Source organism: Budorcas taxicolor, chromosome 1 (genome assembly GCF_023091745.1).
Source record: "Budorcas taxicolor isolate Tak-1 chromosome 1, Takin1.1, whole genome shotgun sequence".
NCBI classification, from domain to species: domain Eukaryota; kingdom Metazoa; phylum Chordata; class Mammalia; order Artiodactyla; family Bovidae; genus Budorcas; species Budorcas taxicolor.
This window is the reverse complement of record NC_068910.1, coordinates 4347092-4374270: the sequence shown is the minus strand read 5'-3', so window position 1 is coordinate 4374270 and position 27179 is coordinate 4347092. Positions and strand designations below refer to the sequence as shown.

The 27179-nt window shown below is 51.0% G+C and overlaps 2 protein-coding genes and 1 non-coding gene across 3 annotated transcripts; all 3 read left to right on the top strand.

Annotated features, from left to right (window-relative positions):
- The first annotated feature begins 49 nt into the window (after window positions 1-49).
- EFCAB12 (EF-hand calcium binding domain 12) lies at window positions 50-20875 on the top strand. Its single transcript, XM_052640845.1, has 9 exons — window positions 50-98; window positions 4183-4634; window positions 6828-7010; window positions 8864-9020; window positions 9368-9564; window positions 10417-10630; window positions 17761-17923; window positions 19537-19596; window positions 20617-20875. Exons 1-9 carry the CDS (start codon window positions 50-52, stop codon window positions 20873-20875), a joined length of 1734 nt encoding a protein of 577 aa, XP_052496805.1.
- A 1622-nt stretch (window positions 20876-22497) lies between these two features.
- RPL32 (ribosomal protein L32) lies at window positions 22498-26676 on the top strand. The gene is made up of 4 exons (XM_052642564.1): window positions 22498-22575; window positions 23403-23503; window positions 24054-24235; window positions 26498-26676. The coding sequence occupies exons 2-4, from the start codon at window positions 23408-23410 to the stop codon at window positions 26625-26627; spliced, it is 408 nt and encodes a 135-aa protein (XP_052498524.1). The 5' UTR covers window positions 22498-22575; window positions 23403-23407; the 3' UTR covers window positions 26628-26676.
- LOC128058409 (small nucleolar RNA SNORA7) lies at window positions 23183-23322 on the top strand. The gene has a single exon (XR_008200466.1). It is a non-coding gene; the product is annotated as a small nucleolar RNA SNORA7 (small nucleolar RNA).
- Window positions 26677-27179: the final 503 nt, after the last annotated feature.

Genomic DNA, 27179 nt, shown 5'->3' with positions numbered 1-27179 from the left:
CACACACATTCACACGCGCTCTTCAGCGCCGGCTCCCAGCGCCGGGACCATGGACGACTCTAATGAAGAGTACGAGGCTGCGTTCCGGACGCTGCTCCGTAAGCTCACCCTAAGTTCCCGGGAATCGACACCACCTCCAGGAAGCCCTCGACCCCCAAGTGGACGGGTGCAAGCGGGGTGAGGGCTAGGACAGGGACGGGTATCCCATTGTGCCGTCCCCTCTCTGGGTGCGGGGTTGCCAGGGAGTCGGGGGCAGGTCATGCGTGTTTCTCAGATTTCCGGCCAGGGCTGGAGGAGCCGGCCGAGTCGCCTTGGTTTGGAACCAGAGGTCCAACCTATGTCCCCGGGAAAGGTGTCCAGGCCCTCTGGACTGTCCCTACTTCCTCACCAGACTTGAGTTCATTCAGTACTGGAGAACCAGCATGGAAAAGAACATCAGTCTTCAAACTTTGTACGGTAGCCTGCTGTCCTTGATCAGCACCACAACTTTAGAGGTGAATGACAGATACATGGATAATCCCAGAAGAAGGGATGAATACTGGGTCCAAGGGTGACACCCAGGAGTAAGAGATCTGCTAAGCGCAGAGGAGGCGGGGGAGACGGGGAATGCTTCCACGGTCCTGGAAGAGATTTTACAAGGAGTCCTCCAAGCCAGGAGGAGGAGGAAAGGCCTTCCAACTGCTCAGAGTTTAAGTGCTGCTGGAGATGAGTGGTGAGAGGGGTCAGAAGGAATAAGATCCCGAGATATCTTGGGAGCCAGGAGATGGAGAAGCTACTGAGAATAACGGGATCAGATTGGGAGCATCAGCAAATGCAGAAATGAATTGGCAGGCTCGGAATGTTGGGAGTGGGGAGCTCTCCCAAATGCCCCGGCCATAGAATCCGGGAGGCTAGGGAAAGGCGCCGGGTGAGAGGGGACTTCAGGGACTTGGGGCTGATTAGATAGAGAACTTGGGAAGAGCAATCAAGGATGACACTCAGGGTGGTAGCCGGGCTGACCTGGCAGATGAAGGTGCTTTCTATAGAGATAAGGAACCTCCCGGAAGAGTAGACAGGGATGTGGAGATAAGTTCAGTCTTGCTTGAGTTTGAGTTCTTTGTCAGCCATACAAGTTGTGCTTTGGGAGCTACTGTAAGTAGAACAGTATATCTCTTCAGTCGTGTCCGACTCTGCAACACTATGGACTGAAACCCACCAGGTTCCTCTGTCCATGGGATTCTCCCAGCAAGAACACTGGAGTAGGTTGCCATTTCCTTCTCACTGTATATAGAGTCAGAGCTAATTCCAAGTCATATTGATATGAGAGTCCTCTGCATATGGAGGGCCACAGAAATGAGAGTGGAGGAGACTGTTTGGAAAAAAAAAAAAGAGCACCCAAGTGTAAACCTGGAAGCCACTGACTTTTTAGTAGTGGATAGGAAACAGAGGCCCAAGAATAAGTAGTCAGAGAAGTAGGATGGAATTCAGGGAGAGATTTGTAAAAAGCCCTGGGTAGTTCTCAATAAATGCTGGTTGGATGAATGACTACATTCTCAGTCGAACCCAGCATCTTGTCGTCAAAGAAATAATACGTGGGTTGTTGAGAAGTGCTTACTTCTGTCCACATTAATGTATACATAGTCTAATTATTTTCTGACTATGAAAGGAACACATGTGCATTGTAAAGAGACTTAACAACTGTACTGACTGTTCACTTTGTGCCAGGCTGGGTACCAGGGATACACAGGAAGTAAGACACAGTTCTTACCGTTGGGAGACTCACAGGCTGTTGGGAAAAAGTATCGGCATCAAGAAAAATATGGTAAATGCTATGAGAGGGCTAAGCTTGGGGGCTCTGGGACCCAGAGGGGCAGGAGGGAGGGGTTGGGATGAATCTGGGGACAGGTGATGCCTGAGCTGAGCCTCTGAGGCCAAGTAGGGAGTGACCAAGTGAGCTCGGGAGAGGGAAGTGCATTCCAAAGACAGAAAGGGAGGCAGGGGCAGAAGGGGATGCCTTGGAACCACAGTCAGGTTAGCTTGGGAACCAATCCAGGATGAGGAAGCAGGGATGAGGAGGCGGCACTGGACAGATTTAGGGGGGTTGGCAGGGGCAGTGTGACAGGTGGGGCCACGTTAAGGAGATTGCACTTTATCCTGGAGGCAGCTGGGAGTAACAGAAAGGTTTCAAGCAGGAGAGTTTTCATTGTAGCAGGAAAATGATGTAGCAGGTGACAAGATATTTTTTTAAGATTTTTTTTATAATAATGTTCTCTTCCTTCTGAATTTTAGAACATTCCCACACCTGTTATTCATTTGCTCTTCATAACAGTTTTTGAAGGTTGCTAGAGCAGAGTTTATATCATTTTAGTAAAAGAATTGAGACTCAGTGGGATTAGGTCACAGCCTGGGGTAATATCAAGAAATGGCTAAGACCTGAGCTCTGGGGCCAGGCAAGCCAAAGTTCATGTCCCACCTCTGCTACTAATCAACTGTGTGTTCTCTGGCCTGTCTGAGCTCAGTGTCTTAATCTGTAAAATGGGTATAATCATGGTGCCAACCTTTTAGGTCCATCCACTTGTAAATCACTCACTTACCAAAGTGAACTAAAGAGCCTTCTGATGAAGGTGAAAGAGGAGAGTGAAAAAGATGGCTTAAAACTCAACATTCAAAAAACTGAGATCACGGCATCTGGTCCCATCACTTCATGGAAAATAGATGGGGAAACAATAGAAACAGGTGACAGACTTTATTCTGGGAGGCTCCAAAATCACTGCAGATGGTGAATGCAGCCATGAAATTAAAAGATGCTTGCTTCTTGGAAGAAAAGTTATGACCAACCTAGACAGCACATTAAAAAGCAGAGATGTTACTTTGCCAACAAAGTTCCATCTAGTCAAAGCTATGGTTTTTCCAGTGGTCATGTATGGATGTGAGAGCTGGACCATAAAGAAGGCTTAGCACTGAAGAATTGGTGCTTTTGACCTGTGGCATTGGAGAAGGGACTCTTGAGAGTCCCTTGGACTGTAGGGAGATCAAACCAGTCTGTCCTAAAGGAAATGAACCCCAAATATCCATTGGAGGGACTGATGCTGAGGCTGAAGCTCCAATAATTTGGCCACCTGATGCAAAGAGTTGACTCACTGGAAAAGACCCTGGTACTGGGAAAGATTGAAGGCAAGAGGAGAAGGGGACACAGAGGATGAGATGGTTGGATGGCATCACCGACTCAATGGACATGAGTTTGAGCAAGCTCCAGGAGATGGTGAAGGACAGGGAAGCCTGGCGTGCTGCAGTCCATGGGGTCACAAAGAGTTGGACATGCCTGAGTGACTAAGCAAAAACAACCAAATATCTACTGAGCTCCCAGTTTATGTTTGTACTGTGGAGGTGCTGGGACTCCAGCAGGGAACAAGAGAGATGAGATCCTGGTTCACAGTGTACTGGAAAAGATAAACATCAACCAACCGCTTCCCTGGTGGCTCAGCAATAAATAATTGCCTGCTAGTGTAGGAGACTTGAGTTCGATCCCTGGATCAGGAAGACCCCATGGAGGAGCAAATGGCAACCCGCTCCAGTATTTTTGCCTGGGAAATCCCATGGACAGAGGAGCCCGGCAGGTGACAGTCCATGGAGGGCCGGGGGATCACAAAGAGTTGGACATGACTGAGCACGCTTGAGCATTATGAATAAACGACCAGATTCTAATCATCTCTACCACACAGTAAGGCAGGTACCATCATTATCCCCATTTTACAAATGAAGAGATTGAGACCCAGAAAGAATAAGAGATCATGCTGCCCATAAGCAGCTGGGCTAGGACTCAGGTGAGAGCACTCTGGCTGCAAATCCTCTGCTCGTTACAGCACTGGGCTGCCTCAGATGTTCAGACCGTCAGAATGGCACTTTAAAAATATCATTCTGATTGCCAGTGAGTAAGGCGCAGGCAGAGTCGAGTGGAGTAAGATTAGAACCTAAGTCGGGTTCCATGAGAAAGCACGGAAATCTCTTAGCACAGTGCCTGCTGCAGGGAGTGCCCAGTCACGTTAGATGTAAATATTTTCACCATCATCGCAAGGCAACAATGAAGTCAGGCCTGGAAGCCAGGCGCCCTGACACACAGCCCGGTGCTGAAGCATTTCTCCTTCCTGACTCCTTTGGTCCTCATCCTGATAGGAACTCACCTTCTAACCCTCTTCCCCAAAGGGTTCTACCAGTCTAAGTCCCTGTCGGATGATGAAAATGCCAGCAAGGAGCCGGTGTTCAACCCTGAAGCGGTCATTGCCCACTGCTTCAAGCAATTCAAGCAAGAGGACTTCCACCTGCCCAGGAGCCGCCGGCGGGTCATCATCCTGCCGCAGAAGGAGGCTCCGAGGCCCGTCCGTCCCACGCCCCAACCCCAGACTCCCCCGGAGCCCACCCCCAGCCCCAAAGCCCCGGAAGTCGGGGACACCCAAAAACAGCCAGAGGACCCAAGGGCGTGGCTCAGACAGAGGCTGAAGATGAGGAAGGACCTGGAATCGTTCGGCAACGTTGAGAGGTGGCTGCAGAACAAGGCCAGCCTCACGCTGTCTGAGGCCAAGGTCCTACGTGACATCCACAAGGAGCAGCCCGTGGCTCGGCTGCCGAGCGAGCTGGCCATGAACAGGGACACCACGGTGAGCAGCCCCGTTTGCCAGGAGTGGATACTCTAGGTGTTCAGGGCTTGCTGTCACTCATTCCCTCAGATTAGGAAGGGTGGGGATCTTTCACCCTAACCCCCACCGTCCCTGCTCCCAGTCCAGGGGAGTCCTGGGACAGAAGTCCTGAAAAGGAGGTGTACTTGTGACCTCTTGTTGGGCTTCCCTGGTGGCTCAGACAGTAAAGAATCCGCCTGCCTGCAATGCAGGAGGCCCGGGTTCCACCCGAGTCAGGAAGATTCTCTGAAGAAGGGAAGGGCACCCCACTCCTGTATTCTTGCCTGGAGAATCCCATGGACAGAGGAGCCCGACGGGCTACAGTCTGTGGGGTCGCAAAGAGTAAGATGCAACTGAGCGCACACACACGTACACACACACCCCGCCAGTGTTCACAGGGCTGTTGTGAAAATCACAGTTGTGAGATTGGAAGAAAATCTTATAAATCTTTTCTAAGAAAATCTTTTACAACATTTGTATATGAATTTGTGTATATTATACATATTGTTCCCTCTATAAATGTGAAGACAGAAGCTCAGTGAGGCCATGCATTGTCCAAGCCCAGAGAGATAGTAACTGGCAGTCAGTAGCCAGGGCCCTCATCTGCCAAGTGCATCCAACACAGACACTTGAAAATTCTCCCAGTTCAGGTAAAGCCGGCATAAGAGGTCAGATAACTTGGGTTTAAACCCAGCTCTGCTACTTCCTAGCCATATGACCTGGGCCTCAGTTTCCTCAACTGTTAAATGGGGAGAACCATTGTGCCTGCTTCCCACGGTGGCTGCAACATCCAAATGGATTAATATATATAAGGTGCCTGAGACATGCTGAGCGTATAGTGAGCCCTCGTTCAATGTCTGTCATTTTTATTATTATTGCAGAATTACCGGTTTCATTTGGGTTAGCCCCCAAACTTCAGAGTCAGTCCTTGGTGTAATCATAGTCAAAACCCAACTTTCATGGTTCTCACACACCCTTTCCTGCCAGCAGCACAGCCTCTAGGTATAAGCACAGGACTTGGGGTAGAAATCCACTGCTGACTTGCTGTGTGACCCTGGGCAAGTCACTTCACCTCTCTGAGCCTGTTTCTTCATTTGGGAAGGGAAGCTTCCCAAAGGGAAGCTAATACCTAATATCGAATTCATGGCATCCTTCTTTTCCATTCAGCAAACCATTACTGCCTGCTTGCACAGGGCTGGGGGCTTTGTTGATTACAAGCCTAGGAGGTGGGGAATGGAGCTGAGTAAGATGTGGTCTTGCTCCCAGGGGGTTCACATGTTAGTGGGCGAGGCAGACACAGAGATTAATGACTCTGCAGTTGCCTCCAGGCCGCTGAGGAGCTATCAGCTAGGGCATAGAAAGGCCTTTTGTAAACTGTCAAGTGTTCCACCACACTAAAGGAACAGTATTCCTAAGTTGCTTGCCCTGCTATCTGTTGGGGGGCACCCCAGGGATACCAACATCTGAAGATGCTCAAGACTTTCATATAAAAGGGCAGAGTATTTGCATATAACCCAGGAGCATCCTCCCTTACATTTGAATCATCTCTAGAAGACTTAGAATACCTGATATAATGTAAAGGTTATGTGAACAGTTATACATACCAGGTTAAGTGTGACATAAATAGTTGACGGCCATGGCAAATTCAAGCTTTACTTTTTGGAACTTTCTGGAGTTTTTAAATCCATGGATGCAGAGTCCACGGACATGGAGGGCTGACTATATTCCCGTTCACCTGCAAGGGAAGGGCAGTAGGATTCTGACAGAGAAGGGAGAGGTATTCCAGGCGGGAGGCCCGGGGCCAGAGGCTGGGGAGTGGGGGCAGCAGAGGCCCCAGGCGGCTTCAGGCAGGGGCTCATATTTTGATGCACTGAGAGCCCCGTGGGATTATGATTGTGACTGGTCTGACAAGAGAGATGGGGATAAGAATGAAGTTCTAGTTCTCATTTTGTCCAAACCTCTTGTGCCTGATGAGAAGTCGGAGGCTCAGAGAAGCCAAGCGGCCCAGTCCTCCCGTGGCAGGACGTGCCTGCCGGAAGCCCACGCCCTTTGCCCTCCACCCTGCCGTCTGGGTGGCGTGGCTCGGCCTCTCTCTTTCCCGTTTCTAAATCTGGGGACCCAGCTCCGTGGTGTCTCCTGAAGGCTCCCCTCTGCCCCCTCTCTTGCCTCTTTCAGAAGAAAAGCCAGCGACCCTCCCGCCGGCAGGTGCCCCAGCTCCGACTGCCCAAACCCCCCGCCCTGTCGACCTTGTACGCCCACCTGCACTACCGCAAGATCAAGATCCTGGAGCTGTTTCACAAGGTGGATCAGGGCGAGCACCAGATCTCCAGGGAGGAGTTCATCGTGGCTCTCAAGGTGGTAAGCGCCTCCCCCGCCCCCGCTGGCTTGAGGTGGGGTGGGGGTGCCCATGCACCTCCACAGCCCTGCGGCGCTATCCCCAGGTCCTGCTCTGACTATCCCCCATATTACTTGTAAAGCCGGATTGGAATATGTGGCTTAACCTGAGGCCCCCATCAGACCCCTAAAGCCACCTTGCCCCAGTCTGACCTTGAAAGGCCCTACCTGAGGGGGAAGTCTGTAGAGCCAGCCTTGTAACCAGCCTGCTGCTTAGGGAATCACTGTCTTGCCAGTGAGACCCCAGAACTGAGCACAGAGAGAGCTGGATCTTCAGTCCTGCCTTTAGAACCTTCTAGAACTTCTGGAACCATCACTAGCATGTGACTCACATAGGGGTATTGTTAAAACGCAGCTTCTGTCCCAGAACCTCTGTGTGGGGGTCCCAAGATACTGCCTTCTTTTTTTTTTGATGGGGAGAGGCACCACGCAGCTTATGGGATCTTAGTTCCCCGACCGGGGATCAAACCTGGGCCCCCAGCAATGGAAGCAGGGAGTCCTAACCGTTGGACCACCAGGGTAGCCCCCTCAGGATGCTGCACGCTAACAAGCTCCCAGCAATGCCCATGGTGTGGGTGCTCAGACCACGCCTGGACGGGTTATTCAAAAATTCAACTTAACTATAAATAAATAAAACTAGAACTCCAGTTCCTCAGACACAGCAGCCACAGTTGGAGTGCTCAGCAGCTGCTCTGCTGCCGGACCCCTCAGACGCAGCACCTTCCCATCATCACAGAAAGTCCTGTCCATCTAGCAGAGCTCTGCTAACTCTGCCCCAGGAGTCGAATCCAACTGGTCTCCTGTTTTTTTGTCAATAAAGTTTTATTGGAACACAGCCATACACATTTGTCTATGCATCATCACGGCTGCTCTCATGCCAGGAGGGCAGAGCTGAGTAGTGATGACAGAGACCCACATGGCTCCCAGAGCCTAAAATACTTACCATCTGGCCCTTTCTAGAAAAAGTCTGCTGACTCCTGGTCTGGGTGACTTAAACTTTTACATATTTTGAATACATGATACCTTTAAAAAAAACTTTAGGAAAGAAGGGGAATGCTACACTTTTTTCAGTCTTAAATCACCAGCAGTTTCACGCTTTCATTTTATGCCATGTAGCTATCAAAACAACATTTCAAAGCTGTTAAAACAAAAAATAAAGGGTCCTTAATTCAACATCACCAAAAAGTTCAAACACTAAATCCTTTAGCACCAGGTGAGTTCTGATCGTCTTTAAGTAAAGCTCAGAGAATAACATCTACAGTGTAAAGAAGCTGGCAAAGATACACTTCCTTTCACACTGTTTTTTCTTGAATATTCAGTATTGCTGGCAAGTTTCGTATTTCTCCAAAGTTTGCCCGCCACCCTTAAAATAGTTCTGGGCATTAGATTTCCGACTCTATTTGACTTCAGTTAAGGGAGACTTCTGTGTCCCTCACAGACAAGGATGACAGATGTGAGATCCTCCTTCCAGTCTGGCACTGGAAGGCTGAGATTGGAATGGGAGTGGGCAGGGAGGCCAGAGGGAGAAGTAACAGCCTCTGCAAAGATGGGGACACGTCTGGACTGGGGTTTGGAAGGAGGGATGGGAGATGTTCAGGTAGAAAGTGGGAAACGCCTGAGTCAAGGCAGAGGGTGAGAAATGTGCAGGGCCCCGGGGAGAGGCTCTGAGTTCCTTCACAGGGACCCTGGATGTGAGCTGGGAGCGGCTGAGGATGAAACGCGACGGGGAGGAGGGGCCAGGCTGGCAAGGCCTTGGCCATCCTAGCAGAACATCTGGAACCAGGCTGCCCGCCTGGGGGCTTCTCTTGTCTCCTCAGATCAGAGTCCCTCTGAAAAACCAGGAGGTGGAGGATATTGTGATCTACCTCAGCTCTCTGGGGAAGCACAACAACATCACGATGGATAACCTGGCCAGCACCTACAAGCAGTGGTCTTTGGCTCAGCAGCAAAGCACCCTGACCGCTGCAACAGAGGGTATGTATCCTCCTCCGCCCCTCCCCATGCAGGGAGGAAGCTGATGCTCAGAGAGGCTGGCCACCTGGCCACAGTCTCAAATCTAGAAGGCAGCAGGGCCAGGATCTCACTTCTGCCCAGGGCTGCAGAGGACTGAAGCAGGCCTGGAAAAGCAGGATGCTGGAGGATGGGAACAGAAACAGGAAGGCTGGGGCTGGGTGCAGGAGAGGGAGGAGAAGGCCACAGAGGACCCGGAAGAAGGGACACTTTCAAGGCGCCCGCTCGGCGACACTGGCACTGCCCAATGGGCTCCGTGGCCGGGCACCCTCTCAGCTCCTCCTTCCTCTGCCTCTTCCCTCCGCCCCTAGATTCCAGATCGTCCAAGGACAGCGGCTCCGCACAGAGTCCATCCCTGAAGCAGAAGGCGAATGTACCCCCAGAGGCTCCCAAGATGGACCTGCTGACGGTGCCCGTGGTCGACACGGAGATGGAGGCGCGGCCCATGACACTGGAGGAGATGGAAGATGTGGGCAAGCACTACCGAGAGAGGAAGCGGCAGAACAAGGTGCCCCTGCCGACAGGGGAGGGACGGGGCTGGGGGACCGGGCAAGCTGGGCCCGCCTGCCCCACGTGCCCCACCTTCTGGCCGGGGGAGCTCTGGGGGTCCCCGCTTCCTCGCTCCCTCTTCTGTGTGTGTGAACAACACCTGCCTCCCAAAGTTTCTGATAAGATGAGTTGATATGATGTTTCTGAAAGTCCCGAGTACCCTTCCTCCAACTGTTGAATCATGACTGACTCCTGAGACCAGGACTGCATGTTCGTCACAGCTGGAATCCAAGAACCTGGCCTGGGGCCTGGCACTGAGCAGGCACTTCAAGCACACATGTTGAGTGAAGGAAGGAAGAACTGATTGTATAAATTAATTTACCAGATAAATATTTATTGAGAGCCTGTGATGCGTCAGGCACTGTTCTAGGTGCTTTCCTGGTGGCTCAGATGGTAAGGAATCTGCCTGAAATGCAGGAGACCCAGGTTCAATCCCTGAGTCAGGAAGATCCCCTGGAAAATGGAAATGGCAGCTCACTCCAGAATTCTTGCCTGGAGAATCCCATGGACAGAGGAGCCTGGTGGGCTATAGTCCATGGGGTTGCAGAGTTGGACACGACTGATGCAACTTAGTACACACACAAGGAACCTTCTGTATGTGTATACAGTCGTGTGTGCACTTCTGTGTAAGGAGCTGTGCACACAGAACCTTGTGCCCGGACCATTCACATGTTATGCAGGGGTCACCTTGACCACGGGTGATTTTTCCTCCGGAGTGGCTGACATCAACAGCTGCACTCACGGGGCCCCGGGAAAGGTGGCCTTGGAAGGGAGGCGAGGAGGAGTGAGTGCCTGCCTCCTCTGCCCACAGCTGGCCCTCCCCTCCATCCAGTACACGGAGCAGTGCCGCCTGGTTCGCAGCGGGGACAAGCACTTTGACGAGCACTGCCTGCCGACCACCGTCCACGGGGAGATGGAGGGTATCCTCAACAGGTCCCGCGTGGACACCTTCCTGGTCTACCTGCAGTGCTGGAAGGTCTGCGAGGCCCACGGCCTCCCGCTGACCGAGGACACCCTCATGAGAGGTACGGGCCTCGGGGGCCCCTGAGAAGGTGCCAAGGGGGGCCCCGAGCCGTGGGCCAGGGTGGCAGCCACCTGAGGCTTCTCCTTCCCCAGCCGACGAGCACCCAACCACACCGCAGAGACGCTGGGGAGAAAGGGGGGCGGGGGAAGAACAGCCCCACCGGCTTCACCTTTATTTATTTGGGGCTGTGCTTGGTCTTCGTTGCCACGTGGGCTTTTCCTCTAGGTGCGGGGAGCGGGGGCTGCCCTCTAGCGGCGGTGCACGGGCTTCTCATGGCGGTGGTTTCTTCCATTATGAAGCACGGGCTCTCGGGCACAGGCTCAGCAGCTGAAGCGCTTGGGCTTAGATGCTCCGCAGCACGTGGGATCCTCCCAGACCAGAGATCAAACCCGCTGTCCCCTGCACTGGCAGGCAGATAACCGTCCCCTGCTCCACCAGGGAGGTCCCCTGGTTCCCTGTGAGAGGGGATTTTACAACCCTGCAGAGCCCACACTCTGCTCCATAGTCCAGGTTCCCCAGCCTAGGGAAGGGAGCACCAGGACTGGAGTTCCAGGTGAGGTAGCCAGAGGTGGGCCAGGAGGAACAGTCCTGAGTGAGCACCGACTGTCGTGTCAATGTGGGAAATCCATCAGTGTTATAAGGGAGTGACAGAATGTGGTCCACTGGAGAAGGGAATGGCAAGCCACTTCAGTATTCTTGCCTTGAGAACCCCATGAACAGTATGAAAAGGCAAAATGATAGGATACCAAAAGAAGAACTCCCCAGGTCAGTAGGTGCCCAATATGCTACTGGAGATCAGTGGAGAAATAACTCCAGAAATAATGAAGGGATGGAGCCAAGGCAAAAACAATATCCAGCTGTGGATGGGACTGGTGATAGAAGCAAGATCCGATGCTGTAAAGAGCAATATTGCATAGGAACCTGGAATGTCAGGTCCATGAATCAAGGCAAATTGGAAGTGGTCAAACAAGAGATGGCAAGGGTGAACGTCGACATTCTAGGAATCAGCAAACTAAAATGGACTGGAATGGGTGAATTTAACTCAGATGACCATTACATGTACTACTGTGGGCAGGAATCCCTCAGAAGAAATGGAATAACTATCATGGTCAACAAAAGAGTCCGAAATGCAGTACCTGGATGCAATCTCAAAAACGACAGAATGATCTCTGTTCGTCTTCAAGGTAAACCATTCAATATCACAGTTATCCAAGTCTATGCTCCAACCAGTAACACTGAAGAAACTGAAGTTGAACAGTTTTATGAAGACCTACAAGATCTTTTAGAACTAACACCCAAAAAAGATGTCCTTTTCATTATAGGGAACTGAAATGCAAAAGTAGGAAGTCAAGAAACACCTGGAGTAACAGGCAAATTTGGCCTTGGAATGCGGAATGAAGCAGGGCAAAGACTAATAGAGTTTTGCCAAGAAAATGCACTGGTCATAGCAAACACCCTCTTCCAACAACACAAGAGAAGACTCTACACATGGACATCACCAGATGGTCAACACCGAAATCAGACTGATTATATTCTTTGCAGCCAAAGATGGAGAAGCTCTATACAGTCAACAAAAACAAGACCAGGAGCTGACTGTGGCTCAGATCATGAAGTCCTTATTGCCAAATTCAGACTTAAATTGAAGAAAGTAGGGAAAACCGGTAGACCATTCAGGTATGACCTAAATCAAATCCCTTATGATTATACAGTGGAAGTGAGAAATAGATTTAAGGGTCTAGATCTGATGGATAGAGTGCCTGATGAACTATGGAATGAGGTTCATGACATTGTACAGGAGACAGGGATCAAGACCATCCCCATGGAAAAGAAATGCAAAAAAGCAAAATGGCTGTCTGGGGAGGCCTTACAAATAGCTGTGAAAAGAAGAGAGGTGAAAAGCAAAGGAGAAAAGGAAAGATATAAGCATCTGAATGCAGAGTTCCAAAGAATAGCAAGAAGAGATAAGAAAGCCTTCTTCAGCGATCAGTGCAAAGAAACAGAGGAAAACAACAGAATGGGAAAGACTAAAGATCTCTTCAAGAAAATTAGAGATACCAAGGGAACATTTCATGCAAAGATGGGCTCGATAAAGGACAGAAATGGTCTGGACCTAACAGAAGCAGAAGATATTAAGAAGAGGTGGCAAGAATACATGGAAGAACTGTACAAAAAAGATCTTCATGACCCAGATAATCATGATGATGTGATCACTAATCTAGAGCCAGACATCTTGGAATGTGAATTCAAGTGGGCCTTAGAAAGCATCACTACGAACAAAGCTAGTGGAGGTGATGGAATTCCAGTTGAGCTGTTTCAAATCCTGAAAGATGATGTTGTGAAAGTGCTGCACTCAATATGCCAGCAAGTTTGGAAAACTCAGCCGTGGCCACAGGACTGGAAAAGGTCAGTTTTCATTCCAATCCCAAAGAAAGGCAATGCCAAAGAATGCTCAAACTATCGCACAATTGCACTCATCTCACATGCTAGTAAAGTAATGCTCAAAATTCTCCAAGCCAGGCTTCAGCAATACGTGAACCGTGAACTCCCTGATGTTCAAGCTGGTTTTAGAAAAGGCAGAGGAACCAGAGATCAAATTGCCAACATCCGCTGGATCATGGAAAAAGCAAGAGAGTTCAGAAAAACATCTATTTTGGCTTTATTGACTATGCCAAACCCTTTGACTGTGTGGATCACAATAAACTGTGGAAAATTCTGAAAGAGATGGGAATACCAGACCACCTAACCTGCCTTTTGAGAAATCTGTATGCAGGTCAGGAAGCAACAGTTAGAATTGGACATGGAACAACAGACTGGTTCCAAATAGGAAAAGGAGTACGTCAAGGCTGCTTATTTAACTTTTATGCAGAGTACATCACGAGAAACACTGGACTGGAAGAAACACAAGCTGGAATCAAGATTGCCGGGAGAAATATTAATAACCTCAGATATGCAGATGACACCACCCTTATGGCAGAAAGTGAAGAGGAGCTAAAAAGCCTCTTGATGAAAGTGAAAGAGGAGAGTGAAAAAGTTGGCTTAAAGTTCAACATTCAGAAAACGAAGATCATGGCATCTGGTCCCATCACTTCATGGGAAATAGATAGGGAAACAGTAGAAACAGTGTCAGACTTTTTTTGGGGGGGGACTCCAAAATCACTGCAGATGGTGACTGCAGCCATGAAATTAAAAGACGCTTACTCCTTGGAAGAAAAGTTATGACCAACCTAGATAGTATATTCAAAAGCAGAGACATTACTTTGCCGACTAAGGTCTGCCTAGTCAAGGCTACGGTTTTTCCAGTGGTCATGTATGGATGTGAGAGTTGGACTGTGAAGAAGGCTGAGTGCCGAAGAATTGATGTGTTTGAACTGTGGTGTTGGAGAAGACTCTTGAGGGTCCCTTGGACTGCAAGGAGATCCAACTAGTCCATTCTGAAGGAGATCAACCCTGGGATTTCTTTGGAAGGAATGATGCTAAAGCTGAAGCTCCAGTACTTTGGCCACCTCATACGAAGAGTTGACTCATTGGAAAAGACTCTGATGCTGGGAGAGATTGGGGGCAGGAGGAGAAGGGGACGACCCAGGATGAGATGGCTGGATGGCATCACAGACTCGATGGATGTGAGTCTGAGTGAACTCCGGGAGATGGTGATGGACAGGGAAGCCTGGCGTGCTGTGATTCATGGGGTCGCAAAGAGTTGGACACGACTGAGCGACTGAACTCAACTGAATAAGGGCGTGTATCTGTGCATGTGATGTTTCCTAAAAAAAGGAACTTGAAGACCTCAAAAGGCAGTTGTTAAGATGAAATAATGTAGTTACAGCATTATTATTTGGTATTCATATTTACTGACAATAAGAGCCATTTCCTTAAGCAGATAAAACTGTTGTAAGATCGGGGAAAAGATGGTTGAAGAATGAGCCTTGCGGACAATACATTGTTTCATTTAATATTTACGTCTAATATATTTTTTTACAAATATGCTTTTGTCCTTGGGAATTGTGATCGCATGATAAAGGGAAACTATTTTGTTATTCCTAAGTATGAATTAGTTTGCTTATTAGAGTAAGTGATTTCGGACAGGAAGCCTGGCTGGGAGAGGTAACCATGACAAAACATGGAGTGTTCCAAACCCATGCGTCTCAGCCAGGCCTGTTTCTTGGTGCTTCTGCCACACGGAGGGAAGACTGCACGGGTTCTGTGGAAGCCCTTCGCCTTCTGCTCAGCCCACAGGTCTCAATCCTGAGCTCTTGCACTAGTCCTGCCCTCTGCTTGGGGCAAGAGCTGTGTTTTCATGTATCCAAGCAGATCTGAACCCTCCAGTCCTGGGTGGACCGCGTGCTTCTGAGACATGGGACAGAGTAGCAGCCCCATAGGCCCGATGACCATGTAATGATGCTGGCATCCCACATTTATGAAGTACACGTTTAATGGGCCGGTCACTGCTGCACTGGAGGGCAGAGGTTTTCCTGTACGAACCTCGCAGCAAGGAGCTGTGGCCGTTCTAGGCTGTGGTTTTCTGAGAAAGGGACAGACGGAGGGTGCCGTGACTTCCCTGAGAACAAGAGTTAACAGTCACAGTTGGTTGTTTCCATTTTTTTCCCCTGGGAGGGGAAACAAACACTCAGTGTAGAGGACCTTGGGTCTTGTATTAGTTTGGTAGAACTGCTGTAACAAAACACCACAGACTGGGGGCTTACACAGCAGAAAGGTATTTTCTCGCCATTCTGGAGGCTGGAAAGTCCAAGATCAAAGTGCTGGCAGGGTTCATGTCCTCTGAGATCGCTCTCCGTGGCCTCCAGATAGTCATCGTCTGGGTGTCTATCCACACGGTCGTTTCCGTGCACACATGCGCCCCTGCTGTTTCTCTGTGTTCAGATTTCCTCTGCTTAAGGACACCAGTCAGACTGGATGCAGGCTTTCCTCAGTGGCTTCATTTTAGCTTTATCACCTCTTGAAAGGCCTCATCTCCAAATACAAATTCTAGGGGTCAGGGCTTCAATATGTGAATTTTGGGGGATACAAGTCAGGCCATAAAAGGTCTATACAGGAGGAAGTGGCCAAGGGCCTTCAGGAACACAGGCCAACCAGCCTAAACGGTCACTGTCTCCCACACAAGCTGCACACCCCTCGCCTGAGTAGACGCTTGCTGCCATCTGGGCCGGGAGGGCAGAGATACGGCAGGTGACCCCTCAGCTCTCGACCCTGACTTTTCACGAAATCATCCTTCCTCCCTCCTTCCTCGGGGAGCCTCATGCTCCCAGATCACCTGGGCTTGGCACGGGGTGAGGCTGCAGGTGTTCTAAAATGCAGGCAACATTCCCAGGCACATGACCGCTCCTGCGGGCGAGGTCTCGGCCCCGGACGTGCCGGCTGGTCCGTCGCCACCAGAGAGGATCGAGGCTTTAGTGATTCTCCCCACCACCGGCTTCTGCTGGCTCCTGGGCCCGCACACAGCTGAGCTGCACCTGTCTGCGGGATCCATGGGCACATCGGAGCATCTGTGGGTATGCTTCCTTTTGCTTCTGACTGGTCCAAAGTGGGAAAGACGCGAGTCCATCTCTGACCACTGTCCTGGCCACTGTCTGTTGTCTGTCCTTAAGAGAGAGACCAGAAGCACAAACCCCGGCACTTCCAGGCCTGTGCCTGGAGGTTAGCGCTTGGTGGGCTCAGACCCCAGGCCTCAAGCTCATGGGCCAGACTTCTAGAACATCGAGGCATTTCCCCTCCCCGCTGAATATAGCTTTATTGTTCTGCTCCCCCTAATTTTATAGATAAATCTTGCTCATTTACAGTTTTGAAAACAAAACAAAATCCCCCAGCCAGAGTTGACCACCGATAATATTTAACGACCGTCCTTTCACAAATCTCTTTTTCTTATTTATTTGCTATTCACATGGATTAGCTCTATAAGTCATATTTAAAGTCCTATGTGTATATACGTTAAAAAATGTAGTTTAAAAATCATGTAAACCGTTTAAAAATGATGTTGCCCATCTCCCACTTCCCTGCTCTCCCTGCTCACCTGTGCAATCCCTGCCCTCTACCCAAATAGACATTAAAAACGTGGGACCTCCCTGGTGGTCCAGTGGCAAAGACTCCATGCTCCCACTGCAAGGGGCCTGAGTTCGACCCTTAGTCGGGGAACTAGATCCCAGATGCTGCAGCTAAAGATTGAAATTCCGTGGCAACTAAGACCCAGTGCAACCAAATAAATAAATATCAATTAAAAAAAAGAACTCTTGGACTTCCCTGGCGGTCCAGTTGTTAAGACGCTGAGCTTCCAAAGCAAGGGGCATGGGTTCCATCCCTGGTCAGGGAACTAAGCTCCCCCAAGCCTCTCAGCCAAAATAGATAATGTAAATAAAGAAATAAATTTGTATTGGCCAGATAAGGAGGGGGCATTCTAAGTAATAAACTGTAGTTGATTCACCAACTAAAAAAATAAACAAAAAAATCTTAAAAAAAATTACTAACCTGGAGAGTAAACCTTCATCACTGTATCCAGAAGACGAGATGCCGGGGCGAGCTCTGCTCAGTAGTTGCAGGAGCGCTTCTTCTGCACGAGAGAACCCACCGTCCACCGAGTCTAAGTTAATCCAGTGACGTCTTGGGAGGCCTCCCTCCCTCCTTCAGGGACTCCTGACCAGGCCGCCCCTGCAGAGCAGGGTGTGGGGCCACGCTTCCTCCTACCTGCGCCCAGGCCTCAAACCAGCCCCACTTCCCAACAGCGTGCTGCCAGGACGCACTCACCACCCTTGATTGGGGGGTGTCGTGCTGGAGAAGGGCTTGGGGACTCGCTGAGCTATTTCTTGCAACTTGCTGTGAACCTACCATCATTTAAAAATAAAAAGTAAAGGGACTTCCCTGGATGCTTAATGGTAAGCCTCCAAGCTTTCCATACAGGGAACTGTGGGTTCGATCTCTGGTCGAGGAACTATGATCCCACGTGCCACTGGAGACGAAAAAAAAAGGTAAATAAATAAAGTAAAAAAAAAAAAATGTATATAAGAAAAATCTTTTCAAACAAGAATGTGAATTTGTTTTTAAAAGTAGCCCCCCTCAGCCCCAAAGGCTGGGGTTGGGGAGGGATCTCAGGCTGAAAGGCTGTGTTTCTCCTCCTGCTCACAGCCCTGATGTACCCGGGGGACAAGATCATTTTCCAGAAGGACCAGATGCGCCCGATCCGGCAGCCAGGAGGCTACTACTCAGACTTCAAGCCCTTCAGTGCGAACCTGGCCCTGCTCCAGCCCCAGGGCATTCCTGAGCCTGTGGCTCAGAAGAAGCCTGACAAGCTGAGTGTCACCCCCTCCTCCCCTGCCCTGCGCTCCTGCCCACTGATGCCCCATGGCTAGGGGGGTGGTGGGCAGTTATGGGGGGGTCACGGGCTGGTGTCTGTGTCCTTACCTGGCATGTCCAGCCCACCTGATGCCCACGGACTGGCCGTGTGTTCCCCCGGCACGTGCCTCCCCAGCCTCCTTGCCTCACCCCGACGCAGCTGCCTTCCTGACTACATCCTACGCGACCTTAAAGTCTCTGGAAAAAGTTAAAAGGACTTCTTAGAGAAACCGGGGAGGCCTCTTCACGAATCATAGGCTGAGTGTAGGGCCCCTGCCAAGGACAGTGGTGGCAACCCCTTCTCTGCCTTCTCTAGCAAAAGGTGGGCTTGCACACCCCTGCCCGGAGAAAAGAACTCTGCCCTGGGGCCTCCCCCGACCCTCAGATCAGCCCAAGGCCGCTCTAAGAGAATGTCCTCCTTTGTCGGGAGGTGAGCAGTGAGCAGGCTACCAGCCAGCTTTGGTGGGGACTGCAGAGTGGAGGGAGGGAGGGGAGAAGGGGCAGCTGACCAGACACCGTGACAGGGGAGGGGCTGAGGACCTGCCCACACCATCCATCGCAGCCAGATGCCTGCTTGGGTGGTCTGGCCAGACAGTGGGGTGGGAAACCAGTGGAGCACAGACCAGAGGTCAAATGGACAGTTACCTCACTCACTGAGCCTCAGCATGTTCATCTGTAAAATGGGCCTAACAGCTCTATCACACACACGGTGAGGACCCTTAGCACCTGAGCACTGATTGTCATAGCCTATCCCTTAAGGCCATTCTTGAGTGTAGGAGTGGGCTTCGCCTGCAGGTGGAGCTGACCACAGTCGTGGTGGGGAAGAGCTGAGGGTGAGCTGGGCAGTTGGTCACCTAGAGAGTCCTCTCTGATCCCCTGGTGATCCCCTGTGTGGCTGCCACCAATTCCTGAGCCATGAACCTCAAAAAACTGAGAAAGTGACTTCTGTCCTGCTCTGACAGGCCCCAGTTATAAAGGATAGCGATCCCCCAGGGCAGGGGTGGACTGGTTTCATTGGCTACTTAGCATGCCTTATCAAAGATTCCGAGGCCAGATGCAGGCTTGCTGGGAAAGAGTGCTGTGGTGATTAAGTGATGTCTACCAGGCCCCAGGTTTGGGGAGTTAACTTTTACCACCCTTGTCCTCAAGACGGGGATTCAGCTCTGGAGGGCAAATGGGAGTCGCGGGTGCAAAAAGCATTCAGATGACTGAGCATGTCTCATAATGGCTTGAGAGGTCTCCATGCTGGGGACTGAGAAACCCGAGGCCCCCACAAGGGGACTGACTTGTCCCAGGTCGCCCAACCAGCCAGGCTAGGAGCGCAGGGCTGCCATCCTGTCTGCCTCCCCAATAGGGGCCCAGAGGTCTAGAGACTCCAGTCCACCGAGTGTTCCACTGGAGCATGGCGGACACAGTCAGGGCCCCGCCCAGGGAGCAGCAGTTCTCTTTCCAGGGCTCTGGTCTGGACTCAGAGGTGGGCCCCCGTCACCCTGACCTACTTACTCCCTGAGGCCCCACTGACCTGGATTTCCTGTCTCCTGACAGGATACCCCTCTCTCTCTCCTCCACCAGGAAAATGCCAAAGAAAATCAAGAAAATCACTTTTAAGGAATTTGAGGAATTCACCAGGTCTGTAGTGATCATCTACCTCTGGGAGGGGGGCAGGTGAGAGGAAGGGACCCAGGACTAGAGTACTGCAGGGTACATGGGACCCAGCATCCGGGAATCAGTGCCCAGGAGCTGAGGATCTGTAAAGTGACCCTTAAGTGTGCCAGGGGCTTTTCTGGTGGCTCAGCAGTAAAGAATCCACCTGCAGTGCAGGGGCCTTCGATCCCTGGGTCGGGAAGATCTGCAAAAGGGCATGGCAACCCACTCCAGGATTCCTGCCCAGAGAATCCCATGGACAGAGGAGCCTGGCAGGCTACAGTGCATGCGGTCGCAGAGAGTCGGACACGACTGAAGAGACTTAGCACGCATGCGCACACTAGAGTGCCAGGCAGACACTGCTCTCCACTTGTTAATTCATGTAAATCCTCTCCACAACCCTATGAAGTTACTCTTCAGTTCAGTTCAGTTCAGTCGCTCAGTCGTGTCCAACTCTTTGCGACCCCATGAATCGCAGCACGCCAGGCCTCCCTGTCCATCACCAACTCCTGGAGTTCACTCAGACTCACGTCCATCGAGTCAGAGGAGAAGGGGACGACAGAGGATGAGATGGCTGGATGAAGTTACTCTTAGCATTCCCATTTCACAGAAGAGGAAACTGCCATACAGGATGGCTGACTACCTTGCTCCAAGTCACGGATCTATTAAGTGGTGGAGCAGAGATTTGGACCCAGGTGTGCTGACTCCAGCGGCTGCCCTCTGAACAGCACGTGACAATGCCTCTACAGAACAGGTGGTGTGCACGTTAAGAGTCTGGATTTAGAGGCGGCCGACTGGCAGTCAAGCCCGCCCCCGCCACTTGCCAGCTGTGTGGCCTTGGGGAAACGACTTCGCCCCTCTAGGCCTCCGGGTCCTCGCTGGCAAGGCAGACAGGACAACAGAGTACTCGAGTGCTCAGCACAGAGCTGCACCTCCGCTGGGGAAGGTGCAGCCCCAGCTGCCCGCTGTCTCCATGACGACTGTCTCTGTCTTCTCCTTCCCCAGGAAGCTGAAGGAGAAGAAGCCCAGCGGTCCGCAGCTAACCCATCCCAACTTCTTCTGGCCGGGTCACCTCCTGGACAAGCTGCGGCTCTACCTGCCCGCCGTGACTGTGGACCGGAGCCTGGCCATCTTCAGCTGTGTCCAACAGCGGCCCCACGTCTACCCGGCCACCTACCACCCCGACCGCTGGTGGCCCATTAAGGACGTGAATTACGTGACCTACGCCTATTATGATGCCCACAAGATCTATCACATCAACTAGAGTGGCCCAGGTGTCACCAGACCTAGCCATCCTGGGGCCAGGCACCAATGCAGCTAGCAGCCCAGAGCCGTAGACGCAGGGAGGGCGTCAAAGAGCCAGGCAAGAGAAGTCGTTTCAGTGGGAAGGCCTGGGCCAGCTGTCACCAGACAAAGCGTCCAATGTCTCAGAGGGTGGATGTGTCCAGGGAAAGACGTAGTTTTTGAGTGTCTCCCTCTCCTGACCTCTGTCCTGTTGAAATAAAACTGGGTTGGAGTTTTCCTCATTTCACCTGTGATTCAGCTGATGTAATTTCCAGATTCAGGAGCTGTGGCCAGAGGGGTGTTGGAAAGCTGGGGTCCAGGGTCTGGGGAAAACAGCAGGCACATTTCCTGGGGTGTTGATGGGGGTGCTGGCATGACCTCTCCAGCCTCTCATCCCAGACCTCAGTGCCCAGCAGGAAGCAGCAAGTAGTATGGGTACCCCTGTGCCCTCCTCTTGAAATAAAATAAGTATGTCCCTCATCCCTCCCAAGACAGAGCCCTTTGGGTCACTGCTTCCAAAACTCTTGGGCCTTTTGCAACTGCAAGCATACTCTCTGGTTCGTGAGCCCTTCCCCTGACTCACCCATCTGACCCTGTCAAGACCTTTTCCATCACGACACACACCCTGTGGGCTGCTGTTAGCTCAGTGCCTCCATGCTGGGCATCCCAGCTGACTCCTTCGGCCGCAGGACAAACAGGATTCCTGAGGTGTGGTGCCGCCAGCGATGTGATTTTGGACAAGACATTCCCTTCACAACTCCCATCTCACTTCTCCGGGTCTCCTCACACTCCCCCTCCACAGTCAAACTCTCACCAAGGAGTTGTCAACACTCCCTTCCCTTCTCACCCATCACGCAGTCAACAACACAATCAATCCATCTCAGCTTCTGTCTCCATCTGGCTGTGTAACTACCAAGATCGCTGATGACAAGACATCTGTATTGTGTTCGGGTCTTGGAATCAGAGGCCGTTTTCTTTTCTCTTGAAATCTGATTTTCACATTAATGTTAAAAACAAAAGCTAAAATTCAACAAACCAAGAACAATGAATAACCAGACCGCCTAGACTAGCCTTATGGTTAGAAGTGTGGATTTGTGTGTGTGTGTGTGTGTGTGTGAAATCTCCAAACTTCACTGTATACATATGTAAAATGAGGAAACTAATAGAACTACCTCATGGAACTGTGTGAAACCCACCGAATGAGTGTTTTAACAGTCTCATTGCTGTTTATAAACTCACGTGAGAGAATTAGAAGTCTATGTTTTGCTCTCTCCTGGCCACAAGGAGGCGGACTTCGGAAGAAGACACGCGGGCGGAAATAATCTAAAAATTGGATTATCCTCCGGAGGGACGGCTTCAATTCCTGGCGGAAGTGAATGCCGCCTCACCAGGTCTTAGAAGTTCCAAAAAGAATTTCAAATTTTTATGCGGTCCCAACTGAAGGCATGAAAATTTTTAGTGCTACTCCTAGTTATTAATAACTAGGAAAACACAGGCAGCCTCGGCTTTTTTTCAGTATTATTTCTCTGACGTGTCTTTAGTATCTTTGAAGGGCTAAACGCCGGAAGTGCTGGCCTTTTCTCTGTCAGGATGCGAAGTGACGTCCCATCAGCCCCCGCGCGGCACCATCCTCTCTCTTCCTCGGCGCTGCCTACGGAGGTGGCAGCCATCTCTGACTCGGTGAGTGTTAATCGTTGGCCATCCGCGTCTCTGCGGCCTGCCTCTGGCCTCTTCGCCGCCTGTCGGGAAAGCTCGTCCTTCCGAGCAGCCGTCTGGGTGGGCATTGCCCTTCTTGGTTGGCTGGAGCGCGTACAGGTTCCGAGCGAAGCGGCCCGGCGGGTGATGGAGGTTCGCTTCCCGGGGCCGCTTATGTTCCAACGGAGGCCGCCTGGGGTCAGTCAGAGCTGCGGCAGCTTGTTTGAGCCCTGGGGACGCAGGGCGCTGGTTGGGGCCAGACTATGCGGGGGTCCTAGGGGGCTGTGGAGCGACTGGGAGGGTTGCGGCCCGAGTGCCCTGGCTCGAGACCTCGCATCACCTCTCTTAGCCCTGTCTACTCACGTGTATTTGTCTGTTTCCACTGTTCGGCGCTCCTCCAGTTTCTGGCCCCGGAGGTTGCTGCTGTGGCGGGACCGCCAAAAAAGGGCGAGCTGCGAGTCGAATAGTGTAATTAACCGAAATTCTGGTAGCGGGTCAAGATCTCTGGGAATGTGAAACTGCGTCTTGATCTTCGAGGATGCCCCCTTTGGCGGCATTCTCTCTTGGCTCTGACTGTGCAGGGTGACCCCCTAACCTCCCAGGATCGCATCTGGAGAATGGCTTGTATTCTGCCAGCTTCGGAGTCGGGAGGAAAAGCAAGCCTGGCAGAGGTACCCATTCCATTCCCAGTTTGCTCAGTATCTGGTGATTGGAAGACACTCTGCAACAAGAGTTCAAGCCCCCGGGCAGGGCGAGAAAGCCTCGTTCCAAGAAGTCATCTTTGACGTGGTCTCTTGCCGCTTTTCCTGAAGGCATCATGGCTGCCCTCAGACCCCTTGTGAAGCCCAAGATCGTCAAAAAGAGGACCAAGAAGTTCATCCGGCATCAGTCAGACCGATATGTCAAAATCAAGGTATGTGACCCAGAATGGAAGTGTGTGTTGGGTGAAGATAGATGGTTCCTAGACAGGCTGTTGGGTTTCTGAGCTTTGCTAGATGACTGGTCTCTGGCTGGTGGCAGGGCTATCCAGAACCCCAAGTGTCCGTGCCTCACTGCCATTCAGTCCCTTGATGTGTAAGTTGAAATTTAAATGACACGGGGCATGGGCCTGTTTTGAGGTATCTAGAGGCTTATATTAGTTACATCTCAGGTGGCCTGATGACAATATGAGGGAGAGATTATACTTACTGCATAGGTGCTTAGATGCTGAGTGTGATGTTGAAAGCCAGGCTCCTCATCTTTATACACAGGCCCCTCACGGTTCATAGCCTGCTTGTCCTTTGCTTGGAAGGGGTGTGAATGTGGGTGTGTTATTTGTGCTGGTCAAATGTAGGAGCTCCTATGAAATCCTGTTACCCAAAGACAAGTAGAGTTTGGCACATTGCCTTTTCATCTGGCCCCCTTTTTTCTCCTGAAGGCAGAGTTGGCGTCTTCCCAGACACTCACCGTATGTTTTCTTTTAGCGGAACTGGCGGAAACCCAGAGGCATTGACAACAGGGTGCGCAGAAGATTCAAGGGCCAGATCTTGATGCCCAATATCGGTTACGGGAGCAACAAGAAAACCAAACACATGCTGCCCAGCGGCTTCCGGAAGTTCCTGGTCCACAACGTCAAGGAGCTTGAGGTGCTGCTGATGTGCAACAAGTGAGTTGGGTCTCACCTCTGGGTTCAGGTGTCAGAAGCCAGCCTGTGAGATTGGTTTGGGCAGGTGACTCTAGACCTTCTCGAATGCATTTGGAGGAGTCTTGTGTCCTCGGGAGCTTGGAGGACGCTTGTCGGGGACTCCAGAATGTTACCTTTGCTAGGGGGCGGGGGGGTTATCCTGAAAGTGCAGAGGCCTGGGACCTGAAAAGAGGTAATGGCTTTGCTTGGCACTGCAGCGTCCTCTGGCGGTGGTTTTCAGAACATTACTTACGTGGGGGGAGGGGCGGGGATGAAATAGAGCCCCAGACCCAAGGGATCCTTAGTGCTGTGGCCCCGGGAGTCTTCAGAAGGCTGGAGTAGAGGAGTTGCTGCCTCACTTGGGGCCCTGCTGTGGAGAAGGGAGAGGCTGCAGGCAGAGGACAGCACGTGGTCTGAGGAATGTAGACGCTTGGGGAGCACTGTGTATAAATGACCTATGGTCTTCTTAGGGCAGTGGGATGAGAAAAGTATTTTCGTGGGGAGTGATTTAGACACAATTTTAATCTGGATTGGGGAAAATGGCATTTCTTGCTTAAGCGGAGGAGAGTGTGTTTTCTTCCCCTATCTGTGGTAATTGTGGACACAAGTGATGAACAACCAGTATTCTCACTTACCGTTGAGTTTCTCTAGGTCAGGAATTTAGCCAGGCGTTAAAATGCTGGAAGTATTTTAGAGTGGAAGGGATTAGGAATTAATGTAGGATGCCCAGACTGCACGGAGTTGGCAGGTTGGTAGACAAGTGTGACAGAACGGTGCAGTTTAATCACTTTTGTGTAGCAAAGATTGCCGTGCATATGTTGGCAGTTGCCATGAAGATAGGTGTGTTTTTAATAGTACCTTTAATAGCAGTCTGTTACCGATAGCTACAGAAATACTGTGAATCTAATTTAATTCACAAATTCCATTTCTGGGCATTTATCTTTAAATAATTGAAATTTAAGTTGATGATTGCAGTAACTGAACACATCACTGGTGAATGGTGGGGGTACGAGCACCAGGTGGAATGTTGTGCCTGCATTAAAAACAGTGGTCATGTATGGAAGATGCCCGGGCAGAGAGGAAAGTATTTTAAATATGTGCACTGTGATCTTGATTATTCAATACACATGGATGAGGACCTGGGTGTTTTTTTTTTTTTTTAAGATGGAAAGTGTGATACAACTTAAGTCTCCTTTAAGATACTGGCATGAGTAGACTTTAAAACAAAGCCGTTCTCTGTCTGGATTGGTTTGTCTCTTACTGTGAAGCTATTTTCCTGCAGAGTTCTTAACTCTGCCTGCTGACTTTAAAGTCTGCTGAAATTCCTCCAGGGGTGTAGAGTGTCCTGTCTTAATCCACTGTTAATGGCATTTCCTTGCTGAAATGTGCTCATGAGACCAATTTGTTGACAACCTGGGGTGGGATGTGGCTGTGAAGGAATGAATAAACCAGTACCTGGAGAGTGCTCAGGAATTGCTGCTGCTGCTAAGTCACTTCAGTCGTGTCCGACTCTGTGCGACCCCATAGACGGAAGCCCACCAGGCTTCCCTGTCCCTGGGATTCTCCAGGCAAGAACACTGGAGTGGGTTGCCATTTCCTTCTCTAATGCATGAAAGTGAAAAGTGAAAGGGAATTCGCTCAGTCGTGTTCGACTCTTAGCGACCCCATGGACTGCAGCCCACCAGGCTCCTCCATCCATGGGATTTTCCAGGCAAGAGTACTGGAGTGGGGTGCCATTGCCTTCTCCATTAAGGTGTTGTCATTCACTGGGTGAGTCTAGACATTGTTACTTTTCAACTTGAATTTTGTCTGCAGCAAATGATGTTTATGGTCTGGGCGGGGAGCCCGTGGCTTCATTAGACTGTTGCATTTTGGTTGTTCGTTGCTTTGCAGAAAGTTTACCTGAACTTTTCACTGGCAAGGCCAAGCTCCCTGAGACTGCCTTGAGCTGTGCAGGTTGGCCCAGAGGGCTGAGTCATCCTGGCCCCGGTGGGCCTTGGTTTCCCTGTCTGTAAAATGGAGGTGATGCCTGGGCCGCAAGGCCGCCGGGAGGGCTCCGTGAGGGGTCACTGCCAGGGAGCACTTAGGAGCTTGCTGCTGGTACCATGGCGTTAGGTGTCTGCAGCCCCTGCCTTCAGTGCTGTGGCTCTAAAAGCAAAGGAGCCGAAGCGCCCGCCCTCCTGCTGGAACACGGCGCGCCTTCCAGGCAGGCCTCCTTACCCGTGTACTGATTGTCTCTCCCAGATCTTACTGTGCTGAGATCGCTCACAACGTCTCCTCCAAGAACCGCAAGGCCATTGTGGAAAGAGCGGCCCAGCTGGCCATCAGAATCACCAATCCCAATGCCCGGCTGCGCAGCGAGGAAAACGAATAGACGGCTCGCGTGCACATTTTGTTTGTGGTAATAAAAGCATAAAACCCGACCATCTGGCATCTCCCCCTTGGTTCTTACTCTTCAGGATGACAGCTCGCCTCAGATTGGTCTTCTGCCTGTTCTGCTCTCTGGAACCTTCTGTTAGGAAGGGGTGTTTGTAAAGGACCCATGATGTGCTCAGACCAGGGTAGGTTCTGAGACCCAGATGGAAGGACCTTGCACTTGGAGCAGGTAGTCATTTTTAGCCTGTGTAAAGTTAGAACAGAAGTCACCCCGTGTGGTTCTTAGGAAGACTGAGGACAGTCGGGTTTCCCTTCCAGCTGCAGCCGCAGATCTCAGGCAGCAACAGCTGGAGTTCAGCTGTTCCATGAAGTTTTATGAACCATTTTTCCAACACATGGTTTAAGCAGCACAGGTCACGTGGGACAGGGCATGTCGCACTCTGGCACAGGACTGGGTTTAAATCCCATAGTTCTAGTAGATGGATGTCTCAGATTGACTGGGTCCTGTTCAAAACCTAATCTGACAAAACATTTGTTGAGTAAATTATTG